General features: G+C 34.1%; 8 protein-coding genes across 8 annotated transcripts; 5 read left to right on the top strand and 3 right to left on the bottom strand.

The window, feature by feature from the left end:
* Positions 1-44: 44 nt before the first annotated feature.
* ELE39_002005 (uncharacterized protein) lies at positions 45-775 on the bottom strand (the record flags this gene model as incomplete). Its single annotated transcript, XM_067344855.1, has 3 exons — positions 45-355; positions 430-519; positions 589-775. 3 exons carry the CDS (start codon positions 773-775, stop codon positions 45-47), a joined length of 588 nt encoding a protein of 195 aa, XP_067199289.1.
* A 170-nt stretch (positions 776-945) lies between these two features.
* ELE39_002004 (uncharacterized protein) lies at positions 946-1,623 on the top strand (the record flags this gene model as incomplete). Its single annotated transcript, XM_067344854.1, has 1 exon — positions 946-1,623. One exon carries the CDS (start codon positions 946-948, stop codon positions 1,621-1,623), a length of 678 nt encoding a protein of 225 aa, XP_067199288.1.
* Positions 1,624-1,979: 356 nt separating this feature from the next.
* ELE39_002003 (RUB1 conjugating enzyme) lies at positions 1,980-2,468 on the top strand (the record flags this gene model as incomplete). Its single annotated transcript, XM_067344853.1, has 1 exon — positions 1,980-2,468. The coding sequence occupies one exon, from the start codon at positions 1,980-1,982 to the stop codon at positions 2,466-2,468; it is 489 nt and encodes a 162-aa protein (XP_067199287.1).
* Positions 2,469-2,690: 222 nt separating this feature from the next.
* On the bottom strand, positions 2,691-3,612 carry ELE39_002002 (transcription factor TFIID; the record flags this gene model as incomplete). Its single annotated transcript, XM_067344852.1, has 2 exons — positions 2,691-3,255; positions 3,419-3,612. The coding sequence occupies 2 exons, from the start codon at positions 3,610-3,612 to the stop codon at positions 2,691-2,693; spliced, it is 759 nt and encodes a 252-aa protein (XP_067199286.1).
* Positions 3,613-4,167: 555 nt separating this feature from the next.
* ELE39_002001 (uncharacterized protein) lies at positions 4,168-7,554 on the bottom strand (the record flags this gene model as incomplete). The annotated part of the gene is made up of 1 exon (XM_067344851.1): positions 4,168-7,554. One exon carries the CDS (start codon positions 7,552-7,554, stop codon positions 4,168-4,170), a length of 3,387 nt encoding a protein of 1,128 aa, XP_067199285.1.
* Positions 7,555-8,143: 589 nt separating this feature from the next.
* Positions 8,144-8,569, top strand: ELE39_001999 (uncharacterized protein; the record flags this gene model as incomplete). Its single annotated transcript, XM_067344849.1, has 2 exons — positions 8,144-8,388; positions 8,479-8,569. 2 exons carry the CDS (start codon positions 8,144-8,146, stop codon positions 8,567-8,569), a joined length of 336 nt encoding a protein of 111 aa, XP_067199283.1.
* Positions 8,570-9,116: 547 nt separating this feature from the next.
* On the top strand, positions 9,117-11,624 carry ELE39_001998 (Mak5 pre-mRNA splicing RNA SFII helicase; the record flags this gene model as incomplete). Its single annotated transcript, XM_067344848.1, has 1 exon — positions 9,117-11,624. The coding sequence occupies one exon, from the start codon at positions 9,117-9,119 to the stop codon at positions 11,622-11,624; it is 2,508 nt and encodes an 835-aa protein (XP_067199282.1).
* Positions 11,625-12,011: 387 nt separating this feature from the next.
* On the top strand, positions 12,012-19,475 carry ELE39_001997 (uncharacterized protein; the record flags this gene model as incomplete). The annotated part of the gene is made up of 1 exon (XM_067344847.1): positions 12,012-19,475. One exon carries the CDS (start codon positions 12,012-12,014, stop codon positions 19,473-19,475), a length of 7,464 nt encoding a protein of 2,487 aa, XP_067199281.1.
* Positions 19,476-19,497: the final 22 nt, after the last annotated feature.

Here is a 19,497-nt window from a genome sequence, read left to right as displayed (position 1 = left end):
TTATTAATATTAAAATAAGAATTAAATAAATAAATAATTATAAATTAATTAGTTTTCATATAAAAGTATGGATCTAATTTATATTTTTCATCAAATCTTGAGATCCATCTATCAAGAATATATTGTGGAAGATTTAATGGAATTTGGTTGCAAGAATTACTACTATTATTATTACTATTATTATTATAACTTTCAATAAATCTGAATAAATTTAATGCAATTTTTCTTGCAATTTCTTTATTATAATCAATTGGTGGTTTTGTCTCTAATTTCTGTAGTAATATATTTGCAGGCTCAATTATTACTATAATTTTAACACTTGGTATAGATGAAATGCCTTCCATAAATGGCCATCCTAAATTAATTTGTATTTGTTATAATAATATAATTTTAATTAATATGGAATATAAGTCCAAAATATTAACTTACCAGTAGTAAACATATCACTTCTTCTTAAATTTGTAAGTACACCAAGAAATTCCCAAGATTGATATGGAAAAAAACTGAAATAGACTCCAGCTATAAAAATATATATTATTATTACTTCAGTATTAATATTGTTTTTTTTCTAATAATAAAAAAACTTACCACCAGAATCTCCAGTAAATACTTCGCCATTAGCAGCAACAACTACATTTGATGCAGTTTGTGGATTTTGAACAATAGTTGAAACTATTCCATTTCCTTCATTAATAACAGTTTCAGGATTCCTACCAGGGACAATAATTGAAATCACGTTCGAATTACAATTTCCTGTACAAAAATTTGCATTCATTATAATGAAAATATAATTCCTTCTTTTTTTTTATCTCAATTAAAATTTCAAAAAAAGTAACATTTTTTCCCACTTTCAATCTTGTTCCCATTTATTTTGGCGCCAAACTGGCTAGTACCTTATGGTATATATTTTAATATATACAAAATAAATTGTAAAATTAGGAAAATATGAAGGAGGAATTTGCTAAAGTTCTGATCCCAGGTCAACCAGTTAGGCATATTATGGAAGCCAAAGAGCAATTTTATGGAGTCTATATGGATGACAATGGGGATTTGTACTCTTCTTTAATGTGCAGAGAAGACCAGATTGGTAAGATACAAGTAGGAAATAATGAAGGAGGAAAGGTTATTGGTATAGTAAACAGAGTTTTGCCCAGAAAAGGAGTGGAAATTAGGCTTTTAGATAGAAATGGCAGAGGATATAAGAACGAAATAGAGGGGGTAACTGGCTTACTTCGTCCACAAGATATCGGATGCTGGAATATGAATAGTGATTCGGACCCTAACGTTACATATGCGTCTTCATCATTCGGGGCCTCGTCTGGTTCGGCTTCACTGGGTTTAGCTAATGATCATTTAGAATCTCAAGCTAGCTATTGGATGAATGACTGTTACAGGCCAGGTGATGTAGTTAGATGTTCGATACTGAGCGTAGTTCCTCAGATCTTGCTCAGCACAAACTCTCAGGATCTTGGCTGCATTTTTGCTCCTTGTAAGAGCTGTAGATTAGGTATGGCTTATCCTATATCATATAATGCTGTACTATGTAAGAAATGTGGGGTTTCAATGCTCAGAAAGACTGCAAAGCCTAAATTGGACTTTGAAGATGGGGAAGTAACTGATTGACAGAAGAGTGATTTCTAATGCTTTATGGAAGTTCCCTAAGCAAAGTATGTTTTAGATGCAGGTTTATCTTAGTTAGATATAATGTTATAAAATACTATTTTAAATATTGAAATTCCCTCTTAAAATAATTAATTTTCCAATCTTAGCGCATAATTGGGCAATAATTACCCAACTTAATAGATTAATGTGAGCTTCAAAAAATCCTATGTTTTCAAAAGATTCTTCTTTGAAGACTCTAGTTGTACTCATTTGTTAGTTCTGGATATATTTATATGTATATATATATATATATATATATATATATATATATTCCAATCTATTATAAACTTAAGGTTGGTGCTAAAATTAAGACTAATATGGATGTTTCTTTGTTAAGGCTTAGAAAAGAATTTGAAGAAGTTGGGCTACCAGAGTTTTGTAAGGTAAAATTTAATACAGAAACTGCTCTTGATAATGATGCTATAGAAAATTTAAGTGATACAAGCAAATTAGATTTTGATAATATATCTAATTGTTTTATAGTAGTTTTACGGCCAAAAGAGGGTATTTGGGCCGACAAAACACTACAATTCATCATTAGAGTACCAAAAGAGTACCCATTTAAGCCTCCAAAAGTGAAATGCCTTAGTAAAATTCTTCATCCAAATATTGACAAGTTTGGACATGTTTGTATTAATATTATCAGAGAAGATTGGAAACCTACATTAACGATTTCCATAGTAATTTGTGGTCTACTCAACCTCTTAATAGAGCCTTCTAACTCTGACCCATTCAACGAGTTTGCTTCAATATTATTTGAGTCAAACCCTTTATTATTTAAATCAATAAACAGATCACTTTATTGAAACTATTTAGAAATATAGAAAAAAAGAAGCAGATTAAGTCTAAATAACAAACAATAACATAACATTTTCTAATTCAACTAGCAAATTTCCTATCTTTCTTTGCCTATAATTTGTCATTAAGCAAGGAATGAATTGTTATACCACAAATTTAGCTACCGGTTTGGACTTTATTGAGGTATTTACAACTAGCATCGGTAAAACACAATACATACAAAAAAAGACTCAGACTAGCCTGGAGCGTATCAAATAAGGTTTAATATAGTCCAACACTTTTTGTAATCCCTCCACACTCCTCCCCCCAGCCATACCGATTTTTCCAGAAAAATGGATGGTCAATGTCACAATTTCGATTTTGCCATTTCTATAAAGGGTGGGGGGATTTGCCCGCTCTGGCCTGCCTTTGTTTTGATTGATGGTCCCATATTGGTGTGCTAGTAATTGCCGTTGTAAGAATTCAGGATTGCATCCTTGATTGTAAAGATATAGTACGGGAATACGGATTCTAAGACCAGGGTTTCTTTCTGGCTCATAGTCCACAAAAACATAAATTTCGCGAAGTACTCTGAGATCAATTGGGAAGCCAGCATCGATAACAGCCTGGATATTATGGACCTCAAAACCTAGAAGCTTTGCTTTCTTAAAGCCTTTGTTTCTAAGTTTTCTAACAACCTTCTTGAGTGAATTCTTTGTACATTCAACACTAACTCCTCCCGTAGCTTGAATCTTGCCATTAGAGAATGCTGAGATCGTTACCACACTCTTTGTATGTCTATCTGGGATGTCGGCTCTAAAAGAGTAAAGAGTTAGATGCTCTAAATTAGCAAAATTATGGTATGTAAGGGTGTGGAATTTGGTGAAAGTATTAAAAATATATTAAATTTCTAATGCATTAAGCACAATCTCATCCTTCCTAGGATTTATTAGTCCCCTACAAACTTAATATAACTTACCTTGCAGCAGGAAACTCCTGAGGATCATAATATGTATTCCCAAAGTTCTCTGTAAACCATAATAAATCAATGTTGACACCAGTATTTGCACTTGCCAGCACATTGTAAATATTTAGTACCATTGGCTGCTCTGGTTCCTCCAATTCCATAACTGAGCCAATATCCTCCTCAAACTCACACCTTGAAGCTTCCATTACAAATGTGCTGTCACCTCCCCAACTCTTCTCAGCTTCTTTCTCTACTTGTTCGAATTTTTAGTTTATATTTTAAACACAAGGTTCGTATTTACCATAATTCAACCCTAAACTTCTCATCTACTACTTTCTGGTACAAATATCCAACCTCCCTTAAAATACTACCTATTTTGGACCTATAAAGTAATAATTAAGCAATTCTTTGAAAAAAGAACCAAATTTTTTTTTTATTCAGAATTGTTATTTCTCTAATTAAATTCCTAATACATCCATTTACCGCCGACATTTGCCGCCAAAAGGCAGCAATCTTTTTTATCTATTAGAAATCTTCCCCACAGGGAACACTTTTGGTCAAGGGCAATCTATTAATACTCCTAGTAATTTTCATTTACTTATATATTTCTATTTATATTTGGCCACAAAATCATAGAAAATAAGTGAATGGATGCTGTGAATCACCCACGGAAATGGGTTCTTACGTACCGGCACTTTAATAATAACTCTGTTTCTTCAATATAATATACATTACATTCAACCTTTAACCGAGAAAAGATTTTACAAGATTCTGGATGGAATTCTAGATTTCCTTTCTAATCTAGTTTCCGGTATCTTATCTGTTAATATGTGCTCTGCTGGGCAATAACTAGCAATATTTGCCGGTGCTTTGCCATTATTTGTGTTATTGATATATGAATAGTTACTATTAGCCGAGGATGTAAACGATGTGATGGATGGACCACCTCTTATTGTATCATCACCTTTATTTGCTACGGATTCTTGCTGATTCAATGCTTTATTATGATGGTGTTCACTGGAATTTTCTATATCTATTACTGATTCTTGCAATATGCACGGAATTACATTTGGATTAGACTCTCCAGAGTCTAAGACCAAGCTTCTTCTTGAGCTATTCCCCCCAACTACCACTCTCTTCTCTATGTTCTCAGCCACACTCTCTTGTTGGACTAGGTTGTAATTAGGGGACGATGTTGCTGTCATAAGAGGATATTGAGGAGATGAATTGTTGGCCCTACTCTTTGCAACAGGTACAAACACACTCTTGTTAACTTCCTTCAATATCAAATTAATACCTCCACCTCTCAGCTGATTTTGATAGTGAATTTGGTTCTGTACTTTACCAATACTCTTGCCTCGAGTTTGGATGCGAGAATAGTCGATAAAACTTTGGGGTTTGGGTAATGCATGAGAAGGTTGCTTAATCCTTGAAGCCGATAGATTTGGCTTTGGCTCCTCTTTTATTGAAATTTGGCTCTTTATCCTCTTCGCTTCTGCACTATTAGTCTTGGCAGAATTGTTCAGTGATAACATCTTCATAGCCACAACATATCTTTGCCTAACAATCTCAATCATCTCCTCAACAGAACTATACTTTAGAACTTGAGAACTTTCTTGGGATTTGTTCTCACTGGCAAATGACCCATTAGATTCAAGTAAATAATGATAATAAACAATGCAAATATCCTTAATAGTTTCAATTATATCTAAATCCCCCTCCATGGCTGCTCTAACCTTTTCCCACACCATCTTAACAATATACGGAAGGAAGCCATATCCAATAAATGACTCTTTATCTTGAGCCTTCTGCTCATCCACGTTACTTGAGCCCAATAAAGCATTGTAATTCCTCTCAACCTCGTTCCTTAAATCTTGATACATAATTCTATAGATACGGTGGAACAAATCTACAAGGCAATCAATTTTCTCCTTAACTACATCAATTGAAACTCCATTTCCAAGAACTCCTTCATTTTGATTATATATATTGCAAGAATACTGATGTGAAACCACACAATTTAATGCAAATGTCAACACAAACTGGTCCATTGTAGTTAACTGCATCAGTGGACCAATCAACATCTCCTCCTTGTCTGAAAGTTGAAAACAAGATTCGTGGCCTTCTAGTACCCTGTCAAAGAGACCAGCGCTGCCAACTATTTCATTATATAATAATTGTTCCATAAAAGTGAAGAAGTGGTCTACTTCCTCAATTTTAATTGGCTTGTTTGTATTATTTTCCGTCCCAGATTTAATTTCCTGGCTAACAGTTTTGTTCAGCTTGACTTCTTCTGCTTCTTTGGAATTTTCCTTAGTCACAATCTCATCCCTAGTATTTCCAATTTCATAGGAGTTGAAATTGCTCGCAGTCTCTGGAATCCCTGGCAACGTAATGGAATTTAATTTAGACAAATCTATTGACATTGGATAGTTCTCATTTGAATAAGTAGAGTGAAAATTCGGAAGCATCATTCCATTACTAATAGCGTCACCACCAATATTGGAGTTATGATCATCGCTTGCCTTTCTAGTTGGCCCATATATGCTTTTTATCTCTGGTTGTTCATTTGTGTTAATAATTGACTTTGGAGAGCTTTGAAAATGAGTATTAATCGCCTCATTCAATTTTCCGCCACCTCTCTTCTGAATTTCCTCCTGAGATACATAAGAATAGTTACTTGCTCCTACTGTAATATTAGGCACAGAAAAGACTTTAGGAATCATAGATATAATTGACTGACCCATATTCTGAAGAGATTGTCCAAGAGTCTGAAATTTATTAAAATTGTGCAGGTCAGTTTGATCCTCAGCTTCAACATTCGAAGAATTCACAATTGGTGAGTTTGAAGCTCCAGATTCCACTATTACCCTATCCATTTGAGCTGCAATAGGTGGAGGAATGTAGTTTGAGGTCGGGTTAATATACTGTTGAATTGGCACCTGCTGATACGATGCATTAAGAGGAATTTGGTAAGGTATATGCTGAATTGGAGTTGGAACGACCGAAGGTGTTATTTGGTTAGCCATAAATACTCTCCCATCGCTGAATGTATAATAAGGGTTCGGTACAACACTTCTTCTGAACGCCATCCTTGGTGTATAATTTGATTCAGGAGTATTCATTACCACGGGAATTTTTGACATATAAGAAGAAACCCCATCTTGATAAACTGAAGGTTTCGTATTATACTCAACAAAAGTTCCTCTAGAAGTTAAAGATCGAGGAGACGGCGTAGTCTGGTTCACGTTGAATCCTTCTTGAATCCCTGAACTCTGCTTTTGAAGCCTTTTTTTAGATGGAGATTTCCTTTCTGGCCCTTTCTTTCGTGGAGAAAATACCTGTAACTTTTGAGTGCTAATATTGCTTGAAAACTTTTCATCTGGTTTACCTCTACTTCGAATTATTGGAGAATAAGTTGTTTTCTCACCCAGCTTTACATATTCTACGTTATCTTCTTTCAATTTGTACACTTTATTATCGCTTGATAGCTTGTTAATATCAGAGATTGAGTTCTCAACATTTTTTGATTTGTCTACACTATTACTATCCTTAATTACTTCAATGTTTGCCTTCTTTTCTGAATCTTCTGTCTCAAAAGAAACTCTTAAGAGTTGAGATGTGCCTCTAAGCCTTCTTGTGTCTACCAACTTCTTAAGAGTTTCAAAATTAATATACTGGTCAGGTGCAAGTGGATAAGGGACCAGTCTCTCTCCATTCTTTGCAGGGTATTGAATATCCTTCATTAACAGTTCCCAATCATTTATGTTCCAGTATCCTTTATTTCCTTTATCATAATACATAAATATCATTTCCAGTCTCAATAACCCTGCTGGACTGCTAGTAGAGTGTGGAGTCGAATTGTCTAATAGTCCTGCTAAACACATAAACTGTGAACCGCTCAACATGTCAGTCCCACTCATAATCCAGCATAGGTCCCCTCTCTCTGTCATAGAGTTCATACCTCCTCTAACAGTATAGCAACTTTTCCCCAAGTCTAGCAATAACTTGGAGAGCCTTTCCCTGCTCAGCCCCTCCTCTAATCCTGCATACCTACGAAAATATCCCATAACTTTATCAAACTTTTCCCCAGGCCATTGTAGTTCTGCCCACAAAGAGTTGTAATCCTCTTCTTTGATTATTAGCATCTCTCTTTCTTATCCCTACAGCCTCTTTTTCCCTCTCCTAAATTTACGTAGTTAATTATTTATATTATATATATTTATATATAAATATAATTTTTTTTTGACATATCCCTCCTCCTCTTTTGAAACCCCACAGTACGCATAAATAGCTCTGGCTTATTTTGTCTATTTAAGTGGACATTTTTCAATATCACCGCTTCTCGTTTTTTTAATTATTCCAAAACTTTATACCGAAATTACCAGAACGGATGTATCATATATTGCTCATTTCATGGAGTAATTCTAGCCATTTAGCATCTCTTATTCACTCCTCAATACTTTTTAAATCGTCCACATCATCCAGGGAATCGCTCCACTTAAGCATAGCTTCCATTTTTTTCTATTCTAAATAAACTCGACAAAACTGTTTATGTAGATCAGACTATGGGATTTACACGTACTTATTGTGAGTTGCTTGCATAAACTGCATGTACATGCAAACCTGGCATTTGCCCACATCTCCAACTTGACTCCCGCCATTTGTTTGGCGGGAATGCCATGAGTCTCAGGATGCGAAGCAGTTAAATTAATAAGATAGCGAATAATTTTAAAAATGGAAGTAAATAAACAGGAACAAACAAAACCCGTTAGTGATAGTGGAGTTGCAGAATTCATTGAGACCGTATTTGGAATTGATCAGAAACTCATTCTTAAAATTCTCAATTTTACCTGCCTATTTTTGGCACTAGTTTCTTTCACGATGTCTTATATCGCGTATCAGTACAACGAAATTCTGCATCTTAAACTTTTATTATCTTTGGCCGTATTGTTGGTTATTTTTTCGGGACTAATTTTCTGGTAAGTTGTTCTCGTTATTTGCAAGTTTTCTTAGAGAACTTCATTTCCTTCCTTAATCCTTTGTTTCTTTTCCTCTCCCCAAACCGACAGGTACATTCCAAAATTTGAGGAACTTCTCAGTGAATCCAACAGGCTGGCTCATGAGAACTCAAACTCTATCCCTGATAGAAAGAACGACTAGTTGGTATAGATTCGGAGTAGCATAGGTTAACTTCTCTATCTCCGGGTACGGCCCACCCTCATGTAAGCCCATTTAAAGATCGAAAAATCAATTGAACGCAGTAGACAACGATCCAGGCTCGGCAGAAACTCTAAAAATCCTAGAAAAACAGAGATGGAGGTTTTAGTGATACATTGGTTTATTAGTTGGCAACCACCGGTGTGGTCACCGCTGCCAGAAATTTCGCCGTTGGAACTGATCACTGATCAATCCATAACCCTTCACAGACAGCGGAGTGCAATGCCCTGCTCAGGATTACGACAGGGTCATTCTTGAGCGACCCCGAACGCCGGCCAGGTAAGTTTAAACTTTTCATATCACAATCCTACTCATTTTAAATGAGCACTATTTTATGATGGGTATCAACAGGCGCCATTTCCAGGCGCCTAAATAAGTACCGAAAAATAGATTTAATTATAAAATGTCAAGAAAGGAAGAGGAAAATAGTGGAAACGAAAAAAACTAATAAGAATTGTTAGATGGCTTTGCTGCTCTTTAATTATTTAAAATGAAATCTACAAAGAATAAGGGTCGAGGGAGTGCCAAAGGACTTAAGTGGAAAGAGGTAGAATTGGGTAGTGACTTATTGACAGAATTCTCAAAATATGGAGTAAGTATGATTGAGGAAATTTCAGACCCAACTGATATCTCTTTTTATGAGTTGGGAAAGGATAATAACTCAATACTAAACACCGGTTTTAATGAAACTAAAATGGGGGTTGAGAAGTTTAGTCAGAATAAAAAATCTAAAAAGAGAACTACTAAAGATAAAAATGACATTGAACCCTCGAATGGTATTATGAAGAAACAAAAAAAAGTTAAAAAGTTATCTATTGAAAAAAAGGAAATTAACAATAAGGTTGAGAAAATTAACTCCAAACACAATGACCCAATTCTTGATCCAGAAGAATATTGGGAAGAATATTATGATTTGAAGCAAAGCTTATCAAACTGGACAAATATTATTGATGAATCCACTAGGAATGTGTATAAAAAATCATCCTCGGAGGAAATGGAAGAGTTAAAATCTCCTGATTTAGTTATACACCCAAGTATCTTAAAGGGATTATTAGAATTAGGGTTTTTGAACCCAACTCCAATCCAAGCTGCGTGTCTCGTCCCTGCAATCAGGGACAGAAAAGATATAGTTGGAGCAGCAGAAACAGGTTCTGGTAAAACTTTAGCATATGGAATTCCAATTATTGCGAACATAATGTTTGCAATTCAAAGAAGAAGAGAAAAGCTGGAACAAAAATCTTTTAAGGAATGTAATGACGTCTTTGAAGAATCAGGCATTCAAGAAGGCCTAGAGGAGGATGAAGCTTTTAAGGAACTTGAGAGAATGGGATTTAAAATGGCAAATGTAACAAATATAAACACTAAATGTCCAAATAATATTTCTAATAGGTCTAATGAATCTCTTCAAGCTCTCGTTGTACTTCCAAGCAGAGAACTCGCTATTCAAGTAAGGGATCATCTTAGATTTATGGGTAAATATACAGGGCTTGGTATTCATGCTTTTGTTGGAGGTCTTTCTTTAGAGAAACAGGAAAGGTTAATTGCAACAAATAGAGTACAAATTGCAGTTGGAACCCCTGGAAGACTATCTGCTTTAATTTTTGGGGAGCATGAAAACGAAACTATGTGTGGAGATGAAAGAGAAGCCTATAGAAAACAAGTTACCACAACATTAGCAATAGATGAACTCAGATTTTTGGTATTGGACGAAGCTGATAGGCTAATAGAACAAGGACATTATAGAGAATTGAAGCAAATTCTTCAGCTTATTTATTCAGACAAAAAGGAGAAGCAAACTCCTAGGAAGATTCAAACGTACTTATTTTCAGCTACTCTAACTTTACCAAACCACTTACATCCAAGATTCTCGAAGCTTAATACAAGAAATACAGGCAAACAACCAAAGAGTAAAAGAGACATTCAGGATAACAAAGTTACATCAATCATGCCAGAGAACTTTAACAGAGCAATGCAAAGCATTATGCAGTATGTAAAGCTCAGGGAAAACCAGGTATTCATAGTAGATTTATCCAGGTTTAAGACCAAGTCTTCATCGGATGAAAATGAAGAACAGAACCAATCTGGGAACCATACTAACGGAATTATACAACTTCCAAAAGGACTCAAAATTTCAATGATTAAATGCGAAAGCGAAGAACTTGAAATGAGACTAGTTTTATATCTGCTTAAATACTTTGCTCCAATATGGGATGCTAAGGCTGGAAACAAGTCATGCTTTCTCTGTCCAAGTTATCTTAAGAATGGGAAAATACTAGTCTTTGTTAATTCCATTTCTTATGTCTATAGACTAACTCCTCTATTGTCCCTGGCTCTTGTTGGCAAAGACACTCATGAAAAGGAGCTTCCTGGCCCAAAAAAAAGAAAAAAGTGCAATAAGACTTGTAATGAGAAATCACTAAAAATCATTGGAATACATGGGAATCTCTCTCAAAAACAGAGAATTCAAGCTATTGAATCGTTCAAATCCTCTAGCTCAGCCATTCTTATATGTACAGACGTCTTAGCAAGAGGTCTTGATATTCCAGAAGTAGACGCTGTTGTACACCTTCAAGCTCCAAGAAATATTTCTCTTATGATTCACAGAAGTGGAAGAACTGCCAGAGCTTCCAGACAAGGTGAGTGTGTTCTTTTCTGTACTCCAAAAGATGTTCCCGCCTACTCCAAGCACCTCAAAGCAATCTCTTTAACCTTTGAATCAGTTGGAATCCCAGAAGAGCTTGAAGGCTTAGTATCTTCACAAGTATCGCATGTACAGCAACGTTTAGAACTTGCAAATGAAATTGAAGGTCTTGGACATTCTATTTTAAGAAAGAAAAGAAACAACAGCTGGATGTTGAATATGGCAAATGAGGCAGATTTAGAGCTTTCAGATCAGGAGGAGCTTTCTTTTTCTCCTGACCAATTTAAAGAAATCCAATATTTAAACTTAAAGAGAAACTATTTCTTAGACTTTATTAGAAACTTTCAGAAATATTAAGAAACTCCCCTTCATAAAACACACTATAAAACTATTAGATTTATAGTTCTAGCTTTTTATTATTTATATTTAAGTTTTATTTTTTACTAATTTGGTCTAAATAAATAGCAAATTACCAAATTTTCCAGAAAAAAAAAAGTCAAATCTGAGAAATTCCAGTGCTTGAGATTTTATGAGTTTTGAAATTAGAAATCTTAAATAAATTCCCAAGTCCAAAACAGACTCAGTTCTAAAGATTTTTAAAATTATCAGATTCTATTTGCATTCATGTCAAACTCACCTTTAGTATATTTTCATATTCGAACTTGGCGCCTAGTTCAGTTCAAAGGTCAAAAAAAAAGCTCTTAAAACAAAACGAGTCCAAATAGAGAATATTAATGTCAATAGATGGAAGAAAAGTACAGAAATCATGTTTCTGGATTGTACTTGCTATGTCCAACTATTCCACCGAGAGTCCTTTCAAATGAGCAATGGTGGGAGGTCATTAAAGAATTGAGTGGGTTAAGCCACACAGTGCCAATGTTGGACGAAGGATTTAGAAATTTATCAATAATCCAGCTTGAGTACCTAATTACCCAATTTATACAGTCAAATCCTCCTGTTTTAGCGCTCAGGTGGCTAATGAATCTTTACTCCCTTACAAATAGTTATGTGAAGCTGTCTGTTGGGAGATTACTTGAGGAGACAATGCTAATATTATACAGATTTACGGGTACTGAACCTCAAGACATGGATTTAAGTAAGCTTAAACATCATAACATTAGAATTGAACGGCAGCCATCTGCACAAACGCAAGTAGACATCAATAATGAATTCAATACGAAGATAGATAATGGTAATATATTAGATATTACCGACTCACAAACCAGAGAAATTCAGCCAAGCCACGTAATCAGCTCCCTATATGTAGTCCAGACACTTCTCAGACTTGAGATCCTGGAAACCAGAAAGCACTTTCCTGGGCTTATTAGATGTCTTCCCCAACTTCTAATACATGTAGATACAAGCATGAGGGATGCTGCAAATGAGTGTTTACTTTCGGTATTATCTTTAGGAGTCCCAGGGTACTCGCTTTCTGACCAACTTCTCAATTCTCTCATTTCAGGAGTAAGAACTTTACTGGAATTTGATGACTCTTTTAATTTAGAGCGTACTATGCAATCTCTTACTGTGATTCTAATTCAACAACCAAAACTTGCCAATGTTCGAAAACAAGAAGTGCTTCAACTTATTGTAAATATATCCTCATCCCTTAATTCTGGTCAAAATTGTTCTTTGAAAACTTCTAGCTTGATAGAGTCCATTTCCTGTCTGCTTACTAACTCCGCAGTCTCACAATTCTCCTCTTCCAAGAAAGACTCAGAGCTTTATGACTCCATTAGCTACATCTTAGGGCTTTCCAACATTCAGTTTTCCTCTTATGGACTTGGATCTTATCCCATACAGGGGGAATATTTCAGAATCATCCTCTCTAGTTCAATTCTCAAGATTCTAGACTTTCATACTTTGCAAAAGATCCCAAGTATATCACAATTAGAGCGTGTTTGGAGTCTCCTTCTTGAACACTTGCAAACTCATTTTATCAGAAAACACATCACTGAAAATCTCCAATGGCTCACAAATAACCATTGGGTTTTTCTTTGGACTCAAATCCTCAAAAAAGTACTTTTTATAACCCTATCAAACATACAAGAAAGCTCATCCTCACAGGATAACGACACAGAACATGTTGGAAAAATTTTATGGATCAAATTTAAACAGTTTCTCAACCCACTTGCTAAAATTTCTCCAAGAATCTCTCTGGAATGTATACTCGAGCTCGTTTCTTCTTCAGAATCCACCAACTGGATTTGGAAGCTCAATAAGGAATTTTTTGAGCTCTTTTTAAGCTGGGTTTTCCAAATTTCCCTTACTGAGAATTTTGAAATATCCCTAACAAGTTATCTTTCTGGTTATATTTCTGCCATTTTGATGGGCCAATACTATTTCCCTTGTTATAATCATCATAATAATCATCTTTTGGTTGAAAAAATTGAATCAATCGTACTAAACTCTGTATCCTTCACCAAAGAAAAAATACAAATATCTCAGAGTGGAACTGAAAGCACCGAATTCTATGAGACTTTGCTCTATGACTCACACTTCCTAATCGGATTTTCAAATTCTTGCTCAAACCCTCAAATTACTATTGGAGTTCTCAACCACATTATTTACTATTTGGTAGAGTCTTCAGAAATTCAAATCTTTTCGGACCCAATAAACTCTAATGAAAAACTCTTCGTTTTCAACAATATATTCCTCCTCATCCAAAACTTACTAGCCAACATTATTCACTTCAACAAGTATAAATACAATGATATAGAGTATAAAATTAAAACTTTAGTTTCAAAAATGTACCTGTTAGTTCCGATCTGGAAAAATATTTTGTCAAATCATACAATTGAAAAAATAGTCGTAGTTGTCGAATCCTTGACAGAGTCATGTGAAAGATTTCAACTTATGATGGAAAGTAATGAATCTGAAACCTGGACAATCTTTAATGATGAAAAAGAAAACCCTATGATCCTTCTATTTAAGGATCTGAAACAGTGGTTAGCTCTCTTGTGGACTACTATTGAATCTTTCCATCTTTACATTGAACTCATAGGAATACTTAACCAGAGTGGAAAATCTCATTCTGAGAATCTTAAACTAGAAAAATTTCTCATGAAGGCTTGCTTCTCTATAATAGAATGCCTACTCCCTTTCATACCCTTAAGCTGGACAAAGTTCTTCCCAGAAGCCAATAATGATTCTTTAGCTTCTGAAATTAACCCTGAGCTTGGCTCGATATTATGCTCTCCTTCCAGTTCCCTGGAAGATGTTGAAGAGTATCTCAGAAACTCTTCATTCTCTAAAGAAATAATTGAGCCACCGTTTGGAACTAAATTTAATAAGATGGAATCATTCCTCCAAAATATTGAAAGGTTTATATTCCCTTACATTGGAAATCAGAACTGCTTTTCAAAATTCATACATGTAAGTGCCCTAATAATGTCTCTTAAGCTCTCAGTTTATAAGCAGCTAAACAAAAGCCTATTTTCTTACATAAACCACCCTCCAATTTCAAACAGATCTCTGGCTATGCTTATTTCTGATATAGCGTCAGATCAAATACTAATGTTAGACTTGAAGGTTCCATCTGAAGTTTTTCCTAGCTCTAACCCTTCCAATATTAAGGAAATTAAAAAATCCAATCACCAATCAGTATCCTTATTCTCAAACAACGATATATTATCTTTTCCAGAATGCAACAGCTACATTTCTAGCCAAAATGACCATAAGATCACTTCTAGTCTTGGCCTTTTGGAATCCATGCTACCTCACTCAGCTTTTCCAACTCTAATTAACCAACAAATTACCAGCTCAAACCAACACTTGGAAATCCATTTTAGGAAAGAAACTGCTCAATTACTTTCTAATATTATTTCGGAAAGTCACTTTCTTGACCAAAACAACTCATTTGCTCATGAAACCATCAAAACTATCTTCAGAATCCTTCTTAAGAGGTCAATCCATGTTTCCGAGTACTGGTCATCTGTGCCTCCGGAGTCGCAATACTACCAACAGGAAAACTCTAATGTGAAGATTCAGAATATGTTTCCAAACTATAATGATCTTTCTCCATCACTATTCATGATAGCTCAAAAAGGCTTGGTATCTTCACCAAATAATGTCTCAATTCTCCCTATATTGTCCATTCTTTGGTTCTTTAAGCACACTTCCGAGAAAATTATAAATAAACTGAATATGTTTCTCTCTAATAATAGTTCCCAAATCAACCAAGACCACCTAAAACTAATTAATAATTCTCAGGATTTCCTCTTCCATATATTTTCATTTTTGATCAAATTTCTATTCGGATATAGATATCGTGATCTAAAGCAACAAATCAACTACCAAAGCCAAAATAATGGAAAAAAACTTCCACCTAGAGTCAAATCTTGCATTGTTCGATATTATATACTTAATCTTTTGGCCTATTTATTATCTTATTTGCATAATAATAAATCCGTATTCTCACATTACTACTACGCAAAGCAAAAACTTGAGTGCTTGATATCATGGAGTAATTATTCACTTTCACGTACTAACAGATCGAATGAAGACTCAGATTCTTTGACAGATTTGTATTTATTTTTTTACATCATCAAGTCAAAGATAAGGAATATGGATCAGGATCTGTCTCACATTATTGAAGTCTTCTATAAAGATCACTCGAATGGAAGTATCTCAGAGAAGAACAAATTTTTCATTTACCGTATTAGAAAAGATATTAAATTTCAAAATGGAATCATTGAGGTTGAATCTAATAAGCATTTTGGATTTGAAATTGCTTCCTCCAAATCTCACTCAACTTTTAAAAGTGAATCTATTCTGGATTACTTTGGTGAGTATCTTTGCTTCTACAGTTTGAGAGAACTCATCAACATTGAAATCTTTGACCACTTAACTGAATTTGTTCATAACAACTTCGTGATTTTCTTGAAATCTCCACAATGCTTTGAGAATCTCAAAAATCCAGATCCTATCAATTATTTAAGTTTCAATGCTTTAATGTGCGTTTCTCTCAGTCTGATCTTCCATTCCAGACTGCACGAAATCCCATTTATCGATTATTATGGTACACTGTACATACCAAGTACCTGCAAGATATTCTTCTTTCAAGATGGTTTCCTTTCAAACTTTTGGAAGTTTGTTAAAAACAGCTATTTTTCATCAGATATATTCACTCCAACTCATTCAATGCAATTTATTACCCAGGATCTTCGAAAATCGGAAGAAACCTTAAAAAGAATGCCATATTTAAATCTATTGGGAGTTTTTATTGTCAATAGCTGTTTCATTCTTAGAAAAACTAAAGTACTTGAAGAGCTATCAACTCAAGATTATGTACTACTTCTTAACCAAGATAAAAAACTTATAACCAACCTAATTGAATGGATCTTAAAGAACTACTTAACTGATGTTAACGTTTCTCTATCTTTTCTCAACTCGGCCCTTAAAGCAATGAAACCTTGCACGGTTAACTTTCTTTTGATAAAAGCAATTAAATATTTAAGTAAAGAGCCAGAAGACAAAAATTTGTCTCAATCTATTAGTATTAATGAAATCTCCAACTTCCTTTTGGATGAGAATAATAACTTCAATCTCTTCCCCTTTATTTTATACGTTCAGTTAAAACCATTTAATTTTACCCAAAAAGATTACTCAGAAGAATTGGATTCAAATGGAGACCAATTTGGATCAATTCTAGGAGTTAGGTTTATTATCAATTTAGAGATTATTGAAAGGATCTGTGACACAATTCAAGCCAGAATCATTCAAGTTAGCACATTCGATTCTTTATTAACCAAAGAAATGGTTGCATACTCTTTTTGGAGTTCTCATAAGGAGAACTTGACAATAGAGACTTCAGAGATTTACCTTTTTGGAAAAGTAACCAAATTAATTTTCAAGATTCTCTCGTCGCTTTTGGGTTTTTTTGAAACTTATATTGCAAATCTGGCATATCTTGAATTAAGTTTCCTAAATCGAATCCTTTCGATCTTAAAGTCTATTATTTCCGTAATTCCAGGATCTTCACAAAAGATATCCATTTCGGAATTCTCAGGCACTCTAAATAAGATGATGACCTTGCTATCAAACTTTAGGTCAAAACCCCCAGAAAATGGTATCATGTTCGCTATTATGGAGTTCTTTATTCAAATATATTCATCGCTTTCTACCGAATTTAAACAAAGGATCTGGGATACAATTCTAGAAAATACAGAAAAACAACTGGATAAATCATGCTCTGAATTATCTCACTCCCACCTTTATTTGCTCTATAAGTTAACAAAAACTGCTATTATCGAAAGCCAATGCTTGTCTCAAAAAAATGAGCAAGATCTGATTATTATTTGTGGCAAAACCTTGAATCAATTAATTAATTCCCAGGATATTGAACTATGTCTCATAAGATACTTTGCTTATATTGGTTTTTTCATGATTAACTCAATCAAGAACATTCACCGCAAAATAAAAAATGATGAAATCAGAGAAACTTTTAACTTTGTGAATCTTCAAATCTTGATAAAAAATATTGTCAATAAGAACCAAACTCCAACTTTTAAGAAAAAAATTCACTATATACCATCATTAGTCTCCATCTGGAACTCTGTTAATAATTCTATTGATTTCACAGAAACCATTATAGAACTCCTTGTATATTGTTACTCTTCCAAACTAAGTGAATCTCGTTTACAAAATGTTCTTTTCTTTTTGGAAACTGTTTCATCTTTGAAATGGCTTTTATTGGATAAAAAGATCGTTTTTTCAAGCTTGAGACAAGATTTATGCTTAAACTTTGAGACTTTATCCATCAGGTACTTTGAGAAGGAAATATCCAACTTTGAGAAAGAAGAGGCAAATAGTGATGTTTTTGTTTCTCATGACCAACCAGACTTTACAACTTTTGTTGGAATGACATATTTATTTCCTTTGGATATCTTTAAAATCGGGAAAGACCTTGAGCTTGAAGAAAATGCAATTTTAAAAGGAACTAGTAACAAAGTTGTTTACCTCAGAGTTTACCAGTTGATTATTGAGTTAGTGACCATGGGTGAATGTTTTGGAGATGATCAAATACAACTAGAAATGGTAGTGAGGTTGAATCAAAACTTACTACTTATTTACAAAGGGATTTCATTAGAAAGTCTTAGCTTAGACTTACTCGCAAAAGAAAGCATTATGAAAGAAAGCTATGAACTAATTATGAGGAATATGAGGTTTTTGATAGGGAGAAGACAATTCTCTGTACTAATTTATACTCATATAAGTTGGATTGAAGATGAAATTAGGAATTCCTTAATGAATTTCGGAGTGGATTGTTTAGAAATGGATTACTATAAACATTTAATTGATATGCTTTATGAGATTTTAGTTGAGATTCAGCAACTTGGAAAGGAGAATCAAATTGAAAATGAGGATAAACTCATGAAAGAGAAGGTGGTGAAAGTAATCTTTCACATTTTCAAATATCAGCTTTATTGCCAAATATATAGCCACCCAAGTTACTTTGAGCTATTCAAAAGTTTTACTCGAGATCAAAATATATGTGAAAAAGAAAATCAAATTCAAATTCCTGATTTTTCAATATTATTGAGACATCACAAGAGGCTCGAAATGATGAGTTTGAATAAACTTGAGGAGCTTCTTAAGAAGAGCAATGAATATAACCACCAGGTATTCGATTTATTGGTACTTTCGCTGATGCCTTTCAACTACACATACAGTTTAGAGTATGGAAATGCTCGTGACTTAGTAAATACACAATCATTAAGAAGTTGGGACATTTTAAGGAATTTGGTTTTAAATGAGATAAAAAAAGAGGCAGAATTTTCTTTGGAAGTGGACAGATCTGTTTTGATTATTAAGATAAAAGCGTTTCTTAACAATTATTTCGAAATTTTAAAAAAACTAGGCCAAGATCAATTTTCTATAGTTTTACCATCTTCTTCTGTTGTAACTTGGTTTCAAGCTTTGTTCGAGCAGGAAGGTAGGAAAATAATGGAACAGTTAGAAAGTTGTATAAACGATAATGAGTTAAAACAGGTTGAATTCGATTTTTCAAAGTGGATTAATATGGGGGACTTTTATTTACCCAGAGGATATCAACAAATCTCAATAGAGTTATTATCAAAACTAGAACTATGTGAGTATGAAACGGAAGACAGTAATTCAGAAAGAAAGGAATCAAAAAAGATTCGTATTGCTTCTATTCAAGAATTAGAAAAGGAAATAGTAGAAATCTTAGAATTAATAAACTAAAATAGATATTTAAACCTTAGGT

This window comes from Cryptosporidium sp. chipmunk genotype I, assembly GCF_004936735.1.
Source record: "Cryptosporidium sp. chipmunk genotype I strain 37763 chromosome Unknown contig_21, whole genome shotgun sequence".
In the NCBI taxonomy this organism is placed as follows: Eukaryota; Apicomplexa; class Conoidasida; order Eucoccidiorida; family Cryptosporidiidae; genus Cryptosporidium; species Cryptosporidium sp. chipmunk genotype I.
The sequence above is the reverse complement of the archived record's forward strand: the minus strand, read 5'-3'. Positions and strand labels throughout refer to the sequence as shown.